The following is a 22,491-nucleotide window of genomic DNA, read 5'->3' as shown; positions in this document are numbered from 1 at the left end:
AGAACAGTCCAATAACTAAGGTACCATACAAAATTACTACTACTACCACCAATAATAGTAATGTTAAGGGAAGAAAGAAGGGGAAAGGGGAAAGAATAAGAAACTAAAAGGGGAAAAGGAAAAGAAAACAATAAACACAAGTGATGCACAATACAGTTGCTCACCACCTGCCAACCGATACCCAGACCTACCCGAGCAGTGACTTGGGTCTTCTGGGTAAGTCCCCCCAGGTTTATATACTGGGCATGACATGCTGTGGCATGGTATACCTCTGGCTAGTTTGAGTCAGGTGTCCTTTCTCTGTTTCCTCCCGGCTTCTTGTGCCCCTCCTCACTAGCACAGCATGAGACTGAAAAGTCCTTGATCTGGGTAAGCATTACTTAGCAACAACTAAAAACATCAGTGTCTTGTCAGAACTGTTCTCAGACTAAAGCTGAAACACAGCACTGCATCAGGTACTAAGGAGAAAAATGACCGCTACAGCTGAATCCAGGACAGTAGATCATTGAGCACACTAAATGACAGAAATCTCTTCCTAATCTGCAGGCCATTCCACAAACAATTGAAGTTGCATCTCCATCAAGAGCAGTGACTGAAAAAAAGTAGCACTTAAGGATGAAACCCATTAAGCCAAACCTCTAAGGTTGCACACCAGTTTTACCAACTGGTGGCCCAGGTCCTCTGAGTTTTTACTGCAATGTGACACTATTATTGTCACAAAACACCCTTTAAATGACCTCATACTGCTTTTCAAAATAATAATGACTGCATTTCAAGTGAGTGTCTATGTTGATGCAAAGTTATTTATATGTTGGTACATTGCAAATTGCTAGTCAGGAGAGCACTGATATTTTTAGAAATTAAGTTTCTATTTTTAACCAGGTCTTAGGACCCTTCCTCACAAAGCAGTGGCAACAGCTCACTTTAGGTATGGAAAGGCAAAATGAATCATCTGTGTCACAATACTTTCAGCAAGAAAAGGCCTTGGCTTTTTATTTATTACTACTCTAAAAAGTGAATCATGCTCACAATTACTTTTCCCATTGATATATCAGACTAAGCAAAAGCAAAACCCCTCAAGTCCTACAAAGACACTGGGGTTATCATGGCTTTTTGGTCATCAAAAATTACAACAGCAAAGTTAGAAATAACCTGCCAAGCTTTCCCACATACATATTTGGGTTTTAGCTGGAACTTTAAACTGGGGAAGGAGAGGGTGCCATGTCCCCCATGGTACCTTAAAAAAGGCGTACTTCGCACCGAGATTTCAGACAGACATTTCATTCTGAGGTGCTGTTCTTAAATCTCAAGGGGAATTAGTGCATGGCTTCATGAAGGTTTTTTCTCTCTGTTCAGTGCAAGGCCTGGTCTGGTTTGTTGCCCTCATGGTTTCCTCTCACTGGCACATAGCACTCACAGACACTGTCTTACCATGGAGGATTCACACAGAGCAGCCAAGAGAAGACAGGCAGATTCACAAGATGACAGATGCTCCAAAACGTCTGTATTTTCATGTAATTCAATTTGGACATATATTTTCCTATCAGCATGAGATATTTTATCTGTCTTCCTCTAGATATCTTCTTTCCTCCAGAAAGTTTACTAAAATCCTAAAACAGATCCCAGAACTCTTGACTCAGTTTAGTCTGTAGTCCTTTACCACAAGAGAGATTTCTGGTTCTCAGGTTGAGCCATGGGGCCTTGTTTGTGTGTGTGAATGGACAATAAACAATTGGAAGACCAATACACTACTTCTAGGCACATTAACCAAGCAAAAGACAGGAGAGGCCTCCAGTGCCCAGCTTTGTCAGAGGAGTCACTTTTGTCCTCTCTTGCTTATCTGTTGAGTGCCTGAGCATAGCTGTAGGGATTCTCAGAAATGAGAAGCAAAGCACAGAGGAAAAGCCTACAGGTTATTACCTGCTTTACTGTATGTCAGCATCTTAAAGAAACTGAAAATGTACATGGATAGCCATTAGGAAAAAACAATCTGACCTGTCAGTGGCTCTGTCACTCATGTCAGTGCCATTCTAGCTAACTTTTTCTATGCAAGGTAAATGGATCAGCAGAGCACTAAGGCACATGAGTGACTTTCTCACAATCCTCTTTCTAAATGTTATTTCAAGAAGGGATATTAATTTTATGTTATGAGGCAGGCTATAAAGGATATATGCATTTCAATCAACATTCAAACAGCTTGGTAGAATTTTCTTCATTCCCAGTTCATTTATAACGATCAACCAGTCATTCCTTTCTACACGCTTGTGAGACTGTCTATCTTGCCAAAGCATTTCATTGTTGGTGTAAAATAGAGGTTCTTGGTGTGAACTGCACCACACAAAACAGCTGTCTAATCTCTGTCAAGACCTTTGCACATTACCATTGGCACATAGTGATTCCTTGTTGACACTGAGCATTGCCTATTGACAATTCTCTCTCTCATTCTCCCTACAGCACTTTTTACAATGGGTGGCAACAGTGAGGGGCAGCCATGCAAATTTCCCTTTAAATTTCAAGACCAGTCCTATGACCAGTGCACAACCGAAGGCAGGACAGATGGATACCGATGGTGTGGAACCACTGAAGACTATGACAGAGATAAGAAATATGGATTCTGTCCAGAGACTGGTATGGGGAATGTTGCTTCCATAACACAGTCTAATTTGTCATTGCAAAGCGAAGTAAATAACACAGTCTCCTTTTTTACACCTTTACACCTTCACCAGAGCACACAGAAATTGAAGAGTTAGGCACCATTTCAGCATATTTGAGAATGAAGACTTTAGGCCCACTGTAGGAGAGGATCTGGTTCGAGACCAACTTAAGATCCTGAAAGTGCACAAGTCCATGGGGCCTGATGAAATCCATCCTCGGATCCTGAAGGAGCTGGCAAATGAAGTTGCTAAGCAACTGTCCATCATATTTGAAAAATCATGGCAGTCAGGTGAAGTTCCCGACGACTGGAAAAAGGGAAATATAACCCCCATTTTCAAGAAGGGGAAAATGGCTGAGCCAGGGAATTACAGACCAGTCAGTCTCACCTTTGTGCCTGGCAAAATCTTGGAGCAGATTCTCCTGGAAGGCATGCTAAGGCACATGAAAAACAACAAGGTGCTAGGTGACAGCCAGCATGGCTTCACTAAGGGGAAATCCTGCCTGACCAATTTGGTGGCCTTCTATGATGGGGCTATGAAACTGATGGAGAGGGGTAGAGCAGCTGACGTCATCAACCTGGACTTGTTTAAAGAGTTTGACACTGTCCCACATGACATCCTTGTCTCTAAATTGGAGAGACATCAATTTTATGGATGGACCAGTCGCTGAATAAAGAACTGGCTGGATGGCTGCACGTGAAATGTTGTGGTTAATGGCTCAGTGTCTGACTGGAGACCCGTAACAAGTGGTGTCCCTCAGGGATCGGTGTTGGGACCGGTCTTGTTCAACATCTTTGTCGCTGACATGGACAGTGGGATTGAGTGCGCCCTCAGCAAGTTTGCCGATGACACCAAGCTGTGTGCTTCAGTTGATACACTGGAGGGAAGGAATGCCATCCAGAGGAACATCAACACGCTTGTGAGGTGGGCAGATGCCAACCTTCTGAAGTTTAACCATGACAAGTGCAAGGTCCTACACCTGGGTTGAAGCAATGCCTGGCACAGCTACAGGTTGGGCAGAGAAGAGATTCAGAGCAGCCCTGTGGAGAAGGACTTGCGGGTGTTGGTCGATGAGAAACTTTACATGAGCCGGCTTCAGTGTGCGCTTGCAGCCCAGAAAGCCAACTGTATCCTGGGCTGCATCAAAAGGAGCATGACCAGCAGGTCAAAGGAGGTGATCCTGCCCCTCTACTCTGCTCTTGTGAGACCTCACCTGGAGTATTGTGTGCAGTTCTGGTGTCCTCAACATAAAAAGGACATGGAACTGTTGGAACAAGTCCAGAGGAGGGCCACGAGGATGATCAGGGGACTGGAGCACCTCCTGTATGAAGATGATAGGCTGAGAAAGTTGGGGCTGTTCAGCCTGAAAAAGAGAAGGCTGCATGGAGACCTCATAGCAGCCTTCCAGTACCTGAAGGGGGCCTATAAGGATGCTGGGGAGGGACTCTTCATTAGTGACTGCAGTGATAGGACAAGGGGTAACAGGTTAAAACTTAAACAGGAGAAATTTAGTTTGGATATGAGTAAGTTCTTTACTGTAAGGGTGGCGGGGCCCTGGAATAGCTTGGCCAAGGGAGTTGTGAATGCTCCATCCCTGGTAATGTTCAAGGCCAGGTTGGACAGAGCCTTGGGTGACGTGGTTTAGTGTGAGGTGTCCCTGCCCATGGCAGGGGGGTTGGAACTAGATGATCTTAAGGTCCTTTCCAACCCTAACTATTCTATGATTCTATGATTCTATAGGTGGCCAAGGAAGTAACCAGAACAGGTCTGTGTGAAGGATACGGTATGCCACAGCACACCAAGTTTATCAGGATACAGAAATGTCATTGAACCAGAGGACTATATGTCTACCACTGCAGAATAATTACACTTAGATTACAATTTGCTAATGGCCCTGGAAGAGAAGTCTCATGTGATAGAAGAAAGCATGAAAAATATTTTAGCTTAATAATTACATTTACACTTCTTAAAAAAAAATAAAGGAATCCTTTTTAGTATGTTAATCTTGTGTTAATAGATCTTTTCAGCAATTCAAAAGAACTAAGTGAAATGGTTTAGCCAAGAAAATAGTTTACTGCTTTCTTCACTATTTTTATACTTCTAAACTTGAGTTTTATTACATAAAGGAACAAAAATTAATTTATAGTCTTGTATAGCTTGGCAGGTGTTCAATTTTAGGATGCAGACTAGAGTCATAGGTATTTAGACTGTATAAGTTAGCTATGGCAGTTCTAAAATCTCAGACCCTTTACAGAGCCAAGGTGAAGCGACACCCTGTAGCCCCCTGAAGCTACAGGCAAGCCCATGTGTATTCTGTTTTTCGAGTCCTTGTACCCTGCTGTCAGCATAAAACAATGCAATGATCAGTTTATTTGATACAACTTCTCTTCTGGACCTTTTGGTTTTTTTTTATCTCCAAAGCTTATTCTTCAGTGGGGCACCTACTAACCAGGTGGATACCCTTTAACCTTTCTCATGCTAAAAATACCTTTTATACACACTTTAAACAATCACTAGGATGGACCATCAAAAGATGCTTGCTCTGCAGTCACCTTCCACAAAACACTGTTAACTGCTATTTTCTCAGAGCTGTGAACACAAGTCTGGGGCTCATTCTTACTCCCACCAAAACTACTGTCAAGTTCATTGCAATGGCAATGCCTAGACCGTTTCCATTTTCTCTTTGCCAGGCAATCTTGTTTTCAATTACTTTTAATCTGACTTCTCATGTTCTTATGAAGATTGCGAAATTTCTGCTTGCATTCTGGTTTTAGTGTGTGGCTTAGGAAAAGGTGCATCAGCTTAATCTCACAAAAGGGATTCTCTTCTCACTGTGTTTTCCTGTCATTTTCCACAGCTATGTCAACAGTTGGTGGAAATTCAGAGGGAGCCCCTTGTGTATTCCCCTTCATCTTCCTTGGGAATAAATACGAGTCCTGTACGAGTGCAGGTCGCAATGATGGCAAGCTGTGGTGCGCTTCTACCAGTAGCTATGATGATGACCGCAAGTGGGGCTTTTGTCCAGATCAAGGTAACAGTTTGTCACAGCAATACACTGGTACCAGCATACTGACCTCACCGATGACATCACACTTAGGATGATTTCATCCTCATACTTAGCACTCCTGTCTGGTTACAATACACCTCCCCAGCCCAAAATCTGAGCAAAACCCCTACATTTAAGTGGGAGAGTGTTTGTTAAAGAGTCAGTCCCAGAGCTCATCTGCCTGAAACATTTCGATGTTCTATAATTTGTAACCATGAAGTGTCTTTTCAAAACATTAAAAAAAAACCAGCTTTTTTTTTAAAGTAAATAAATGTTTTTCTCGTCACCAGTTTTTCCATCCAAGGCTAAAAGCCACAAGCACTATAGTATTTCACTAGGATGTAATAATTATACCCTGATATTGGAAAAAATATGAACAAATGCTAAATGTAAAAAACTAATACATTTGTGACTGATATTGTTGAAGATGAAAAACACATTTAAAAAGTGAGACAGTATGAAGTGTATATGGTGAATATTTAAAACTATTTTGGTTAAGATTTGTCCTTATTTTTAACATGGATAAACTTAAATATAGCAAAAGGCTTTTTACACATGTACCAACAAATGCAAGATTCAGGATTTCATTTTAGGAGGAAAATAACTGCCAAATTTCAGAGACTGTATGGGGATAACTGATAAAATGTCATCCTATGAGAAAAGATTTTTTTAAGCGAACAATATTTGGTACAACAGTAGTGATCCAGGCTCTGTTCATGGACACACAGATATACAGACCTGTTTATCATTTGCATGCCATTTCATTATGAAAAGTAAGATTTGAGGTCTAGACTGCAAGTTTAATTCTTCTGTGCTTAAAAAAAACCAAACCAAAACCAAAGTCTGAGTTTATTTGCTACACTTCCTTTTTTTACAGAAGTATTAAGGCTATGGTCAAAGTCACTTGCATTTGAGACAGCAGCAAGTATCAGCTATAGAAAAGGTTTTAGAATCTCTATTAAAATGTTATTTCTGGCAATATGTATGACATTCACCATTTCAGACTGTAAATAATGATGATATTTACTGTTGGGAGGTTTTTGATGGATAGCAAGGAAAATAAAATTATAAGACTATGAATAACCTGTGTGGTACACTTCTATTTAGATGCAGGCAGCTAATACTATCTTGCTGTGTTATTTAGGATACAGTCTCTTCTTAGTTGCTGCTCATGAATTTGGCCATGCCATGGGATTAGAGCACTCAGAGGATCCAGGAGCTCTGATGGCCCCCATCTACACCTACACCAAGAACTTTCGACTTTCTCAGGATGACATTAAAGGGATACAGGAGCTATATGGTAAGGTCCTCCCTCTGCAGCAGAACTCATCGGAAAAGCATGCAGCACAGGGTGAAATTTGGAACTCGGAACTTGCAGTAAATGACATACTGCACAATATCAATGCCAGAAACACCCTCTGTTCCTTTCTCCCTGCTTTATGTTATTAAGAGGCTCCTACTTAAAAAAAAAACACAATTTAACGATGAGGGGTAAATTTACTGAACTAACAGAAGCCCCAAAACATCCCTTAACCAAATTTTTAGATTAAAATTTCTAATGCCTTTCCTGGGACAATGAAATGCTGTGCTCTTCTCCAGCCTGAAGTACCTGCTGTGGGTGAGTTTGGGTGTTGTCTGCAACACTCTGATTGCAAAAAAATTGCAACTCCCTGTAAGGAGAGGGGAAGAAAGTTGTTTCTTGTCCTAGCTTGGAAACAGTTCACATTGCCTGCTCACAATAACCCAACTTGTACCATCATAATAACATTTTCAGAGTGTGTGGGAGCTGTTATGTTGACATAAATGTATTTGGCAAGCTCCTGGAGAAATAGTAGACTTAAGTATTTTTATCTTGGTGCATCTTTAAAATTTATTATTTTCTCCGCAGATACTCTTAATAAAATGCATAAGTATTATTATGATTAAAATTACTTCCATGTATATATTTTCTACCTTGTAGAGGCACAAATCTACTACAGTCAATTAAGCAGAGAAAGCCTACGGCATGTTTTGTGTGCTTTCCACTTTTCTACTGAGATATCTTCCTAATTGTGACTATATTCTACAGTATTCAATGCCTTAGAAATAATAATAGGAATATACCAAATGGTTACTACATTAGACACCTTTTTATCAAAAATCTGATTTGAATCTTCATTTTTCCCCTTGTTCTTAGCTGCTTTAAGACTGAGACTTGAGACATGGGCAAGGTTCCATGAACTTTTGAAACTCACACAGCATATTTTTGATAGAGTTTAGAATTTAACTCAGTTGTCTCAAGGCACACTTCAAAACCTGAGACAAAACTATCTTTCTTGCTTCTTTATAACTGATAGAACCCTTTACAAACTGCTTTCTACATAAAACAAGCATTAAAAAAACCCTTTGCCTTTGTTTTCTTCCATTATTATTATCTCAAATCAGCTGCACTTCACTTTGTTTCATACAGTAAATAAACCTGATGTCTAAGAAAAAAGGCAAATGCCTCATAAAACAATACAGCAGCAGCTAAATAATAAACCAAAACAAAATAAACCAGATGGCAATGTGCATATTCTGAAGAATACATTTTGATTATTGATGAGGGCAGAATGATCATTCAAATGGCTTAAAGAGCATCTTTGTAACTTGCAAAATATTGGCACTTTGACATCTCTCTCAGAGGAGTTGAAGATAATTCTGAATAGAAGGACTTTGAAATGCATTTCTCATCTTTTTAGAAGCCAGTGAAATAAGCACTGTAATTTTAACATTTACACATGGTATAGTCACTTCTGAGTATCTTTCAAGTTAGACAGACAGCACAGCATGGAAAGACAATCACACAGGCAGCATGAATAAGTCCATGCAGCAGGTTAAGGCAGGACTGGTAGCTAAGGCCTTCTCAGCTGTACTTGACCACCCTTCCTCTGAAAAGATTTTATTATAAGTTTTTTTGCTCCTTCAAGTGCTTCCTCCAAATTATTCCCCTTCTAGTAATTATGTCAGTTCATGTGCTCTGTGGAACCTATGCAGCATTCTATTTCAGTGTAACAGAACATCTCTTTTCACCATTACAGAAGTGTTGACCGATGTCAAACCTGGGCCAGGGCCGGGGCCCAGCCCACATCCAACCCTTGGACCTGTCACTCCAGAGCTCTGCAAGTACGACATTGTATTTGATGGAGTTGCACAACTTAGAGGAGAAACATTTTTTTTCAAAGAAAGGTAAGTGAAATAAATTGCTTACCAATGTGGAAGAACCTGTCAGACCTATTCATCAAAATCTAGACATTTATTCTTATTTTCTCATTTGATGAGAAAATAAACATGAGCCGGCAGTGTGCACTCACAGCCCAGAAAGCCAACCGTATCCTGGGCTGCATCAAAAGGAACGTGACTAGCAGGTCGAAGGATGTGATCCTGCCCCTCTACTCTGTTCTCGTGAGACCTCACTTGGAGTATTGTGTGCAGTTCTGGTGTCCTCAACATAAAAAGGACATGGAACTGTTGGAACAAGTCCAGAGGAGGGCCACGAGGATGATCAGGGGACTGGAGCACCTCCCATCTGAAGACAGGCTGAGAAAGTTGGGGCTGTTCAGCCTGAAAAAGAGAAGGCTGCATGGAGACCTCATAGCAGCCTTCCAGTATCTGAAGGGGGGCTATGGGAATGCTGGGGATGGGGATGGACTCTTCATTAGGGACTGTAGTGACAGGACAAGGGGTAATGGGTTAAAACTTAAACAGGGGAAGTTTAGATTGGATATAAGGAAGAAATTCTTTACTGTGAGGGTGGTGAGGCACTGGAATGAGTTGCCCAGGGAGGTTGTGAATGCTCCATCCCTGGCGGTGTTCAAGGCCAGGTTGGACAGAGCCTTGGGTGGCATGGTTTCGTGGGAGGTGTCCCTGTCTGTGGCAGGGGGGTTGGAACTAGATGATCTTAAGGTCCTTTCCAACACTAACTATTCTATGATTCTATGATTCTATGATCAGGCACAGTCTCTGCCCTTTCTTTTGTGTGTTCAGAGACAGCAAAGTGTCTTGTCAAGTCATAAGGGAAAGAGATGGTGAAGTTTGGTTTTACGGTTAAATAATATAGCCTTCTTTGCCACAAGGGTACACTGCTGGCTCATGGTCAACTTGGTTTCCACCAGGACCCCTAGGTTCTTTTTAACAAAGCTGCTTTCCAGCCTGTTGGCCCCCATTATGTACTGGTGTTTGGGATTGTTCCTCCCCAGGTGCAGGTCTTTGCATTGCCACTTACTGAACTGTGTGAGGTTCCTGACATCCTATTTCTTCCATTATGCCCTCTGGATGGCAGCATAAATCCGTGGTGTATCAGCCACTCTTGCTAGTACCGGGTCATCAGCAAACTTGTTGAAGGTGCACTCTGCCCCGTCACCCAGATCATTAAACAGTCTTATATCCAGTACTGATGCCTGGGATAGTTACACCACTACTTACTGGCCCCCAGCTAGACTTCATACCTCTGACCACACTCTCTAGGCCCAGACAGTCAGCCAATTTTCAGTCCACCTCACTGTCTGCTTACCTCACACATACTTCAACAGTATCTCTATGAGAACCTCATTGGAAATGGGGTCAAAAACCTTTCTGAACTGCTCTCCCCTTATCTACCAAGCCAGCCATTTCACCATAGAAGGTTATCAGATTGGTCAAGCATGACTTCCCATTTGAGAATCTATGCTGACTACTCCCAATCACGTTCATGTCCAAAAGATTGTCTGCAATTAGATATACATGAGATGATTATGCCTAAATTCACCTTTTCTTAGAGCTACTCTCAAACTTCTTTGAGAATGTGGAATTTTCAACTTCACTCATTGTTTTAGGCAGTTTTGTGATGTTTTTTAATTTCTGGTTTCTGCCCTACACTGGGATTGCACATGCCAAGAGTCTATGACGCTATGGTTGATGCTATGGTTGGTGGTAGTTCTAGCTAAAATAAGGACAAGGAAATGCCACAAACCTCACATAAAAGCCTGTTCTCAAGATATTTTCTGCCCAACTTCACTGATTGGGGAGCAAAAATTAACCCTCATGTCAACCCTACTTTTTAGCAACACAAAGGTTGCTAAAAAGGGGGAAGTAGCTGGGAGACACATCCAAACTTCTCGTTAGAGATTTATCCATCTGTAACGTTAATCACAAAATTAGCAATGGAAGGGATGCTTTAGCCAGGCTACTGCCTGCCAAAGAAGGATTCCTTCTCTATAAAGCATTTCCAGAAACCTTTTATAGCAAAACCTACAAGGATTGTAATTCAGCAATGCAAATCCTATTACTTTCAGTGGAGTAGAGCTCTGGAAGAGCTATCCTTCCTGATTTCATTCATGTAGTCTGCACTCTGGGGAAAAGCTTCATATCTAATTGCAGAAAAACTTCCCTTAACTTCCAGGAACACTCCTCCAAAAAAACAGTTCATCCAAATTTAGTGGCAATAATCTCAAATGCCTCTTCCACCATAGAAACACTGTTTTAGCAAATCTCCAGTTCTAGCATAACTTTGATTATGATAGACTAGTCCCCATGTTCATAAAGATACAATCATGGAAATCTATGAGCAAAGTCTTGTCACTGAGTGGTTTAATCCAGGTGGAGTCCAAAATCATTAAGTATCAGAATTATATGACTTGTGGCTGCTGTAATGACATATCAAGGACACTGGTGATTGGGATAGGAGGCCTTGCACACATGGAGCCTAGGGGACACAAAAGCAGACACAAAGCAGACTCAAAAGGCAGTTTTGATGCAAGAGCAGAAACATTCCTGATAAAATGAGGTGGCTGCACAGCTGCAGCTTCCACTGCCTTTGACAGGGCCTGTATTACCCAGCTGCTCAGCAATGGAGAGCATCTCCTAAGGAGTACAGGACTTGGCAGCACCATAGTGAGAGACACTAAAGCTCCTTTTTCCCCTGCCATAAATCAATGCCAATTTGATATAATTTATCCTCAATTACCCGGAATCCAAAGCCATTGAAGATATGAGCCCATGTACATTCACTGCGCATACCTAAATCAAATGCTGTTTCCTACCATATAGAAACATACATAAGTATCTGAAGCTGATGCAAGTATTAGAACTGATCTGTTCATTGCTTCTTCCCAGATGTCAGCTGAAATTTAAAAGGAAGCAGGAACCAATAAACAAGGTCCTCCTCACAAAACAGCAATTTAACAGTTATTTGTATCTCCTGGCGCTGTAAAGTCCAGCCTTCTCCTCCAGATTTACATTTTCAGACAGAAGATATGAAGGATTTATTACTATGCTGCATGGTTTAACTCTACTCACCAGCTTTTCATAACAAAAAGTCATGGTCAATTGGGTAATTTTACAGGCTGTGGTACACAGCAATTCCTTCAATGCATTTCTTTCTAGTTCCCTTCTATGCGATACCCAGAATAATGGTGCTTTGGGTTTGAAGTTTAATTTAATCTTTATCACAGGCTTGTGTTTTAGTAATGCAGAAATAGGATTTAGAATTTCTGGATGCAAGAGCATTTCTATTACAGCTGCTAGGGGCAAAAAGGGTTTATTCAACTGTGGGGAGACCTGTTATACCTTTTGTACTTTTCCTCTTGGCCTTGTCAGTGGCAGGATAAGATTCTTTACAAGCCAGTGATCCCTAGTGGCGAGAAACAGTCCTTTCTTGGCCATGAAATGGTCCCACAGTACCAAGAGACCAGTCTCACAGAACGCCAGCACTGGAGCCTTCCACCAACAAGCTGCACAGAGTTGGCCCCATCATTCACTGGACTAACAAGCTTACCAAAACTGGTACCCACTTTTGCTAGCATAGTCATCAAAGAGCTAAAGTATCCACCTCAGCTCAGTGCCTTCAAAAGGAAAAACATATCCTCACAACAGTAGAAACCATTCCAAGTTCCACAGTATCTACAGTGTACTGATCCTCTTCTGCTCACTTGTGGGCCTTGGTTTTCAGCCAGACCTTCACCTTGCTTCTGCTTTTGTTAACTGGTAATCACACAAGGCTTGATCCAAGAAGGAATTATTTTAAATCTACTCCTAAATCAGCAAAGTGATTCAGTATTCTATATAATCCCAACAGAACAGAAGTATTTCACATTCAGATGGAGTTGGTCAAAGAACTATGCAAATATGAAAACGGTCTGTTCCAACCGACTCATGCTTTATCTAACATGCAGCAAAAGCAGACAATTATTGAATTGTTTTATTCTGGAATGGCTTTGCCTGTCAGTCTTGCAGCTTTCCAAACATCAGGCACACAGCATTATGACTCACTTTTGGAATTCAAAAAACAAATGTCTATCGTGTCGTGTGCCTTTTACGAGTCATGAAAATGACCACAGTATCCAACTGTCATATTACACAGGCAAAAGGAACAGCTAGCAGAAAGGAGGTCAGATAAGATGAATTCGTTCAAAAAAGTATTTTCCCCTCCCCCCTCAAAGTAAGGAAATAAAAGGGAATCACTGGAGGTGCTACTGGCCATAGAGAACAGTTGAACTTTCCATTGGAAACAGAATCCTTCAAGCAACCAGAGTGCCTTAGTACAGCATTTATACAGATGGTTTTGTTCTAAAAGTGAACAAAAATTCAAACTTCTGAAGCTTACCAAGACATTTAGAAAGACCCACTGATTCGGTCCCTTTAGATACCTGCTAATAAAAATAATACTAATAAAGGCAAATCTTGATTATGTTAAAATATAATATAAAATACTTACTGTAACAAGATATTAAATCTGTCTATAAAGGTAAAATTAAAATTTAACCTGAATGAGTTAAAATATTTCAAAATGTTAAAACTGAAATGAGAAAGCCAAATAATTAATTTCACCATTTTCTCAATATGATGAGTAGCAATAGAAATGCCTCTTGTCTGATTCAAAAGCAAAAAAAAAATTCAGCTTTGACCAAGCTTCCCTTTCCAAGAGAAAACCTCACATTTTAACAAGTCCCTTGAAATGTGTGCTTTAATAAAAGCCTGGTGTTCAAGTCTCCATTGGCTCTGGAGAGTTTGGAATTTAGGCAGATAGTAATTATTAGTGCTGACTCAGCCATAACTGAAGTCCAAATTTGATTGAGAATTCTGTAACTCGGATTTTTAAAGGAGATAGATACTTTTATGAATGCACTGTTAGAAAGATTTCTTATAGTGATTTCCATTTCATACCTTACCGGATCTGCTTTTCTGGCTAAAAAGAGATGCAAGAAACATATTATTACCTTTTACAGTGCTTCAAATGTGTTTATGCCCTGTCAAGAGCAAGAATAATTAGCTAAATATCTTATTCCTTACCTCTTTTTTAAATTAAAATTATTATGAGTTATACTCAGAGATATTTTTGTACATGTTAAAAATACATATATGTATGCATAATGAGAGTAAGTTAGCTTATTACTGTCTTAATTATTAGTAGCATATGTCAGATTAAATTAATGTTTTTTAATTGAGACAAAAACCCAATGCACTTGTGTCCTGGGTTCAGCAGTAGCAGTCATTTTTCTCCTTTTTGGTAGCTGGTGCAGTGCAGTGTTTTGACTTTCGGCTTGGGAACAGAGCTGATAGCGATGTTTTGGTTTGGCCAAGGACTTTGTGAGCCTTATGCTCTGCCAGGGAGGAGGGGAAGCCAGGAGGAAGCAGAGACAGGACACCTGACCCAAACTGACCAAAGAGGTATTCCATACCACAGCACGTCATGCCCAGGATGTAGCTGAGAGTTACCTGGAAGGGCTGTGAGACTGCAGGGTTGGAGGAGGTATGGGTCGGTGCTTGGTCGGGCCTGGGGGGTGAGTTATCGGTTGGCTGGTGGTGAGGTGTTGTATTCTCTTCCCTTGTTATTTCCTTTATCATTATTATTATTGGTGGTAGCAGTAGTGAATTGTGTTATACCTTAGTTACTAAACTGTTCTTATCTCAACCCGTGGGAGTTGCATTCTTTTTGACTCTCCGTCCCTCCGGGAGCAGGGGGAGGGCAAGAAGTGGGGGGAAGTGAGTGAACGAATTGCCTGACTGGGTTTAAACCACGACAGTTCTTTTTGGCGCCCAATGTGGGGCACGAGGGGTTGAGATAACGACAGGTCTGACTGGATTAATAGTCACTCGTCACAATGCTGATTTATTGGCTCTCAGAGTTGTTTCTCTTGATCTCACAGCTTCAGAATGCAGTACATTACTTAGAGCCGGTATTTGCTGTGTTAGTGTTTATCAAGTGTGGGGCTTGGGCTAAGGTTCTTGTCTCACTGTACTTTATGGCAATGACTTGTCATACGGGCGGGCTCCAGCAGCAGGGCGGGACGGACGTGGCCGTGGACTTGTACCTGGCCGTCCGGCTGCTCTTCACCGTCCTGGCCCTCGCCCTCGCCTCCATCTTTGTGAGTTCGCGGGGAGCCGAGGGGGAGCGGCCCCGGGAGCCGGCGGCTGCTGAAGCGGCCCGGGAGAGCTGCCCAGGGGACCAAGAGGCGGCGGGAGCGGGGCCGGAGGCCGGCAGGGGACGGCTGCCGGTGGAGGAGGTCGGGGCGGTCCAGGAAAGGAAGGAGGCGGTTGCCGAGCAGAGGGAGAAGGCGGCGGAGGAGCCGAGCCCCGTGGAGAAGCCGAGCCCCGTGGAGGAGCCGAGCCCCGCGGAGGAGCCGAGCCCCGCGGAGGAGCCGAGCCCTGCGGAGAAGCCGAGCCCGGTGGCCGAGCCCAGCCCCGAGACGGCCGAAAGCATTCCCCGGAAGCCGCCCGCTGAGCCCCAGGAGGATGCAGGAGACCACGCAGCATTTCCCAGCAAGGAAGAGGAGGAAGAGCTGGACTCAGAAAAAGAAAAGCTGGTGGTGGGAGAGCCGGCAAGCACAGCAGCTACACCAGCCCCAGTGACAAGCACAGCAGCATCGTTTGAGAGTTCTGAAGGTTTTGAATGGCCTTTGGGTATCCTTGGGACCTGCCTGCTGATTGTGATGGGGATCAGCATGTTGGCACACACACAGACTGTGTATTACCCACGACCATTTTGTCTGATCTCAAAAGTTAAGCAGTGTCAGGTTTGGGTCTTGTCTGGGGTTAGACGACGATATGGGAGGACCAAGAGGTTTTCCCCAAGGCTGGACAGTCATGAGTGGCAGGGTGTGTGGGACAGTATGGGCAGGTATCTAGTCCACTGGGCCCCTCCAGTGCTTTGAAAGCATTGGAGATGGAAGGCAGCTGTATGGAGTCCCCAGCTGCAAGCTGCAGAAACTGTTGACGGGGACAGTGAATTATTTTGAGCCTGGTGGGCCCATGACACTTCAGGCCATCAGAGCAGAGATGCAACATAAAGATGGACTCATGATCAAGGGGTGGACTTAGCAATGGACACTATTGCCCAGGTTATTCACGAGTGTGAACACTGCACACAGTCTCTCCTGCTCTGGAAGACTGTTACAAGAGATGGAGCCTGACATCATGGACCAGATGGACTCAGCAGCTTTATAGGGACTGGTCCGTGCACTAAGATAAGGGTATATTGAAAATGTGGGATCTGAGCATGACATGAATGGTATGGAATAAGGGGTAGATAGTGTCCTGGGTTCAGCAGTAGCAGTCATTTTTCTCCTTCTTGGTATCTGGTGCAGTGCAGTGTTTTGACTTTCGGCTCGGGAACAGAGCTGATAGCGATGTTTTGGTTTTGGCCAAGGACTTTGTGAGCCTCATGCTCTGCCAGGGAGGAGGGGAAGCCAGGAGGAAGCAGAGACAGGACACCTGACCCAAACTGACCAAAGAGGTATTCCATACCACAGCACGTCATGCCCAGGATGTAGCTGAGAGTTACCTGGAAGGGCTGAGACTGCAGGGTTGGAGGAGGTATGGGTCGGTGCTTGGTCGGGCCTGGGGGGTGAGTTATCGGTTGGCTGGTGGTGAGGTGTTGTATTCTCTTCCCTTGTTATTTCCTTTATCATTATTATTATTGGTGGTAGCAGTAGTGATTTGTGTTATACCTTAGTTACTAAACTGTTCTTATCTCAACCCGTGGGAGTTGCATTCTTTTTGACTCTCCTCTCCGTCCCTCCGGGAGCAGGGGGAGGGCAAGAAATGGGGGGAAGTGAGTGAACGAATTGCCTGACTGGGTTTAAACCACGACAACTTGCCAGTTTACTCTTTCTCATATCAAACACTGTATCTTAATTCAGTATGCAGCAACTAATTATAGTTGCAAATGCATTTCAAGATGTTTTATTTGTCCTAGCTAGCTCTGTTTGCAGTCAAGCTTCTGCAGATAAAAATACAGCAATTTATTAAATTAATTTAGAATCTCTCCTCCAAGTTTTAGGCACAACCAAAACTCAGTTTCAGATCCTGGGTTTCTCAAAGGGATCATTATTCTAGGTAGGAATAGGTAATGACTGTTTATAGTCTGGAAAAAATAAGGTGCCAGTAGAACCTTGAGCTCCAGTAACACAATAACAGTAAAAGCTGTTTGACCTGAGAATGTAATAGCTATAGCTCAGTGCAAGAGCTGCTGATTTTTCATTTTATCACTATGGCAAAACTTTTGTTCTGTTAAGGAAAGAAGTTGTTCCTTCTGTGGAGGAGGAAATAGTAGTGCCATTTTAAACCAAAAGCCCTCAGCACAAAGGTCTGCCATTTAAAGATAATTGCGGCTTTTTAAAGCTTAAATCAAATGATGATCCTACTTATACATAAAATAGCCAATAAATTACCCTATGCATTTCTGTAATGAACATTTTTAGTGCTAGCAGTTTCTTTTACTGCCAAGCTCACTTCCAAGCAGTTTGATATACTGTCATTAAATTTGAACTTTTAGTCACTACAATAGTAATTGCAAGAGCAATTCATGGAATATAAATCTCTGCTTTTCTCAAACACTCATCCATCTGCTCCATACACAATAGCGGGAGAGCTCTAATAATTTAAATGCCTTGTAAAGGAGTTTATTTGTATACTCAAAGCACAGAATAAGTTTTGCCCTGATGTAAAAAGCAACAGAAACTCCAAAGCAAGCAGTGCAATCAGTGCAAGCATTTTCACCTGCAATCCAGCATGCAGATTACTGTGCAGTTGTTTTAGCAACAGGCTTCCAAATGAATGATTTGGCTTTTCAGTCACTGTAGGAAAATGGTTACAAACATGTGTTGCTGCTAACGTTTGTGTGCGCACGTGTCTCTGTATGTGCATGCTTACACAGCCTTTGCCAGAAATTATAAGAAACAGATGTGCTGGTGAATTAGTTCACTGTAAATCTCATACAATGTTCTATTCTGCTCAGATTCATGTGGAGGACTGTAAACCCCCAAGGAAAACCCACAGGTCCTCTTCTTGTTGCTACATTCTGGCCTGATCTGCCGGAGAAAATCGATGCTGTCTATGAGGCCCCTCAGGATGAGAAGGCTGTATTTTTTTCAGGTATTGGTTTTAAGTTGTAAAATGTAAGTAGCCATTTGCATAAATGTTGCATTTGCGCTCAGTTTCCTCCCAGTTGTAACTGGGCCAAGGAATGGCCTGCCTAAGAGCCAGTATAGCTAGCAGGTATGCATGACAGATGTCAAACATCCCATGCTGAGTATATTAGGACAACAGCTGGATCTGAAAGACTCTGGACATCATTCAGCCTCCATTACAAAAAGGGGAGCTATAAGCATCTAAAAAGATACATTCAACAATAAGCAAAACTAAATAAGTAATTATTTAAAACAAAACAGCAACAGTGGAGTTCTGTTTCATCCGTCACTGCTGGTTTTCTTCTGTTTCCTCTCATTTCAAGATATTGTCTCTGTACATGTTGCCTGAGAAGATTAAATCTCTTCATGCCTTTCCTTGTCTCCTCTTTTGCCAAAGACTGACTTCCACTCTGGCTTCCAAGTGTCTTCCCTGTGGCTCATCAGGCAGAGGATACAGGCAGCTGTGCTAGCTGCCTCCACAGGAAAGAAGGCTAACAGGAAGCACTGCTCTGTCCATCTTAAGTCACACATGGTTCCCCTGTACTTGACAAATTAGTGGAGCTGAGAAACTGTTTTCAACATGAAGAACTGACCCAGCAAAAACTGGGCTCCAGTATCTACTAAAAACATGACTAAATACCTCCAATCATGTAAAAACTATATGGCTGATGCTGCTGTACGTTTTCTGTACAGGAGGGAAAAAAGTAATGATAATCTATTCCATATGCTTCAAAGGCCATTTGCATTAGTTTACATGGAGGGAAGAAGCAGCTTAAAAAAGTTTTATTTTCAGCAAACCAAACCACTTGAAATATTGCATATATTATATATAATCCTATTGCATCTAAACCTCTCTCCCTCTCTTTATAATTTTCAGGAAAATGTAGCTAACCTGCTTTTAAATAAATAAGTAATAACTATAAAACAAAGATTGTTTTGAAAGTTGCACATAGCCCAACTATCTTAAAACACTACTGAGACCACCCCTTTGCTGCTGAATGGTGAGTTAGTAACTTCTCAGGAACTCAAATACTACATTTTACACTTCTCATATTAACACTTGACTTATTTTCCCACTAGCACAGAATCAAGGAAATGTCCTTTCATTAATGAACCTTTCCCTGGCTTTCAGTGAATCTAGTGAAGGCATTTATTAAATAAACTAATTCCATGTAAAGAACACAGAATACTAGTACCTCTTCCATTAGTATGTATTTGGAGAGTCATTAGAAAATGTTGTATGACAAGAGACAACAGAAACAGGAACTCTGAGCAAAAACTTCCTTCTAATTACTCAATATAACTGCTCAACCAAACACATGGAGGGTGAACATGAGCATCTGCATTTGACCTTCAGGTGCCCATGCCTTGTTTCAAACCATCTTCAGCATGCAAAAAATTACCAATATTAACTATCTGTTTTAACATAACTCCAACTGTATTAAGATACTGTCTGCCTCAAAGATGAGACAGCTAATAAGGGAGGAAGCAAGAGCATGCTGAGGTAATGTCTTTTGCCAAGAGGAACACAACAATTAAGAGGCAAAAGCAGAAACTGTATTCGCAGTACACTTGCACTCTAATCTGGTGCTTCACAGATGGTAAAATATTAGAAAGACTGATAGTACAGTTAGTGCAATAAAAAGTTGCATAGCAAAGCATAAAAGAAGAAACACTCCTCTGTATCTGATTAATAAACAGTGTTTGTTTGTTTTGTTTTCTCCCCTACTTAGGAAACGAGTACTGGGTTTATTCAGACAGTAACTTGGATAGGGGCTATCCAAAGAAACTCACCAACCTGGGACTAACCCCAGATGTGCAACGTGTTGATGCAGCTTTCAACTGGGGCAGAAACAAGAGGACATACATTTTTGCTGGAGACAGATACTGGAAGTAAGACACATTGAAGAGGTGGTGGTGGTGGTATACTGTTAGCCAAACTGTCTCTAGGGCTGAATGCACACTGAGGTTCAGGAGGCAGGAACCAAACACAGGGGGGGTCATCCTTGGAGATGAGTACTTGAGAAAACAGCTTGCAATGGAAGAGGATATCTGGGAGGCCCTGTCCGGCTGCTCACACTAACAACTCACCCTTCAACCCCTATGTAGTGGCAGCTGCCCCACGTCAGTCTCAGACTCTTAAAAGGGGTAAGCTGTCCCTGCTGTCAACTTACAACTGCTGGGAGAAAACTCTGGCAGGAATTCTTTAGAAATGGGCTGACCTCCAATCACTTTAAGCCAAAGACTGGCCAGATTGCCTTAGAAATTCTTTCAGTAAACCATCAGGTTTGGAGGCACTGGATGTAAAAGAAACAGTAGTGTGACTAGCAGGGCATGCTGGGGATGACTGAAATCCTTCAGCAGCTGATGTACTAGTCACTAACACATCTGCTCTACTAATAGACTTGGCACTGAGGAGATATGAACAAACCACAAGAAGTGTATCTTGGTACTCTGGGAAAATCATAGAATGGTTTAGGCTGGAAGGGACATTAAAGATCATTTAGTTTTGACCTCTCTGCCATGGGCAGGGACACCTTCCACTAGACCAGATTACTCAAAGCCCTGTCCAACCTGGCCTTGAACACTTCCAGGGATTGGGCAGCCACAGCTTCCTTGGGCAGCCTGTTCCAGTGCCTCACCACCCTCACAGTAAAGTCGCTTCTTCCTAATATCTAATCAAAATCTCCTCTCTGCCAGTTTAAAGCCATTCCCCTTTTCCTGTCACTACATGCCCCTGTCAAAAGCCCTTCTCCAGATTTCTTGCAGGCCCCTTCAGGCACTGGAAGCTGCTTTAAGTTCTCCCTAGAGCCTTCTCTTCTTGAGGCTAAACAAGCCCAGCTCTCTCAGCCTGTCTGCATAGGAGAGGTGCTCCAGCACTTGGAGCATTTTCATGACCCTCCTCTGGACTTCAGGGCCTTGGGGTGACTGGTTCAGGGTTTGGGAGCCCAAGTAGTGTTCTTGTCCCTACTGCCAGTCACAAACAATGTCAATGGTAGCATCAGAAAAGTCAGATTAATTTATTCCTGGCTGCCGACTAGAGTCGGCACCAGATTTTTGGGGGGTTTGACTATGGGTCAATTTATACAGCACCAGGCCTGCTGGTGGCAGATGGGGTACACCTGTCCCAAAGGGGGAAAAGGATTCTAGCCCAGGAGCTAGCAGGGCTTACAGAGAGGGCTTTAAACTAGGTTGCAAGGGGAAAGGGGATAAGACCAGGTTCACTAGACATGAGCCATGGGGTAGCATGCCACTGTTGGAGTCCAGATCCACAGGGCAACTTATTAAATACATCTATGCCAATGCCCGTAGCATGGGCAACAAACGGGAGGAGCTGGAAGCCATTGTGCAGCAGGGAAATCATGACATAATCACCATCACAGAAACGTGGTGGAATGATTCGCATGATTGGAGTGCTGAAATGGATACCTACAGGCTCTTCAGAAGGGATAGGCAAAGGAAAAAGGGGTGGTGGGTTTGCATTGTATGTCAGGGAGTGCATCGACTGCCTTGAACTCAATGTTGTGAGTAAGAAGGCTGAATGTCTGTGGGTAAAGATCAGGGGGAAGGCCAACCAAGCAGATATCCTGGGAGTAGTCTGTTCTAGACCACCCAGCCAGGATGAAGCTATAGAAGAAGTGTTTGTCAAACAACTGGGAGAAGTTTCACAATCGCTTGCCCTTGTTCATGTGGGGAACTTCAACCTACCAGATGTCTTCTGGAAGTACAGGACAGCAGAGAAGAAACAGTCCAGGAGGTTCTTGGAAGATGTGGAAGACAGATAACTTCCTAACCCAGCTGGTTAGTGAACCAGCTAGAGGAGATGCCTGGCTAGATTTGCTGTTGACAAACAGAGAAGGACTGGTGGGTGATGTGATTGTTGGAGGCCATCTTGGGCAAAGCAATCACAAAATGATTGAATTTTCAGTCCTTGGAGAAGTCAGGAAGAAGGTCAGCAAAACCTCCACCTTAGACTTCTGGAGGGATGACTTTGGCCTGTTTAGGGTGCTGGTTGGCAGAATTCCTTGGGAATCATTACTGAAGGACAAAGGAGTACAGGAAGGAAGGACACTCTTTAAGAATGAAATACTTAAGGCGCAGGAGCAGGCAGTCCCTATGTGCCAAAAATCACACCAGCAGGGAAGAAGACCAGCCTGGCTGAACAGGAAGATAGTGCTAGAACTCAGGAAAAAAAAAGAGAATTTATCACCTGTGGAAGAAGGGACAGTTACCCCATGAAAAGTATAAGGATGTTGTTAGGTTATGTAGAGAGAAAGCTGGAAAGGCAAAGGCACAGATGGAACTAAATCTGGCCACTGCCATAAAGATAATAAAAAGTACTTTTTCAAATCTATTGCCAATAAAAGGAGGGCCAAGGAGTACCTCC

The 22,491-nt window shown here is 42.6% G+C and overlaps 1 protein-coding gene across 2 annotated transcripts in view; it reads left to right on the top strand.

The window, feature by feature from the left end:
- LOC130594421 (72 kDa type IV collagenase-like) overlaps positions 1-22,491 on the top strand; it is a 39,255-nt gene that overhangs the window by 10,502 nt on the left and 6,262 nt on the right. For both annotated transcript variants that reach the window (XM_057400303.1, XM_057400295.1), the window contains 6 exons: positions 2,455-2,628; positions 5,512-5,685; positions 6,845-7,000; positions 8,760-8,907; positions 17,933-18,069; positions 19,838-19,997. In XM_057400303.1, the coding sequence (XP_057256286.1) occupies positions 2,455-2,628; positions 5,512-5,685; positions 6,845-7,000; positions 8,760-8,907; positions 17,933-18,069; positions 19,838-19,997 (949 nt within the window). The remainder of the gene's footprint in view (positions 1-2,454; positions 2,629-5,511; positions 5,686-6,844; positions 7,001-8,759; positions 8,908-17,932; positions 18,070-19,837; positions 19,998-22,491) is intronic.

The sequence above is a fragment of the Pezoporus wallicus genome, unplaced genomic scaffold (genome assembly GCF_028554395.1).
Source record: "Pezoporus wallicus isolate ANWC-B61680 ecotype Strahan unplaced genomic scaffold, APGP_CSIRO_Pwel_v1 contig_5082, whole genome shotgun sequence".
Taxonomy (NCBI): domain Eukaryota; kingdom Metazoa; phylum Chordata; class Aves; order Psittaciformes; family Psittacidae; genus Pezoporus; species Pezoporus wallicus.
Note: the sequence above shows the minus strand (reverse complement) of the source record. Positions and strands in the feature narration are given on the sequence as shown.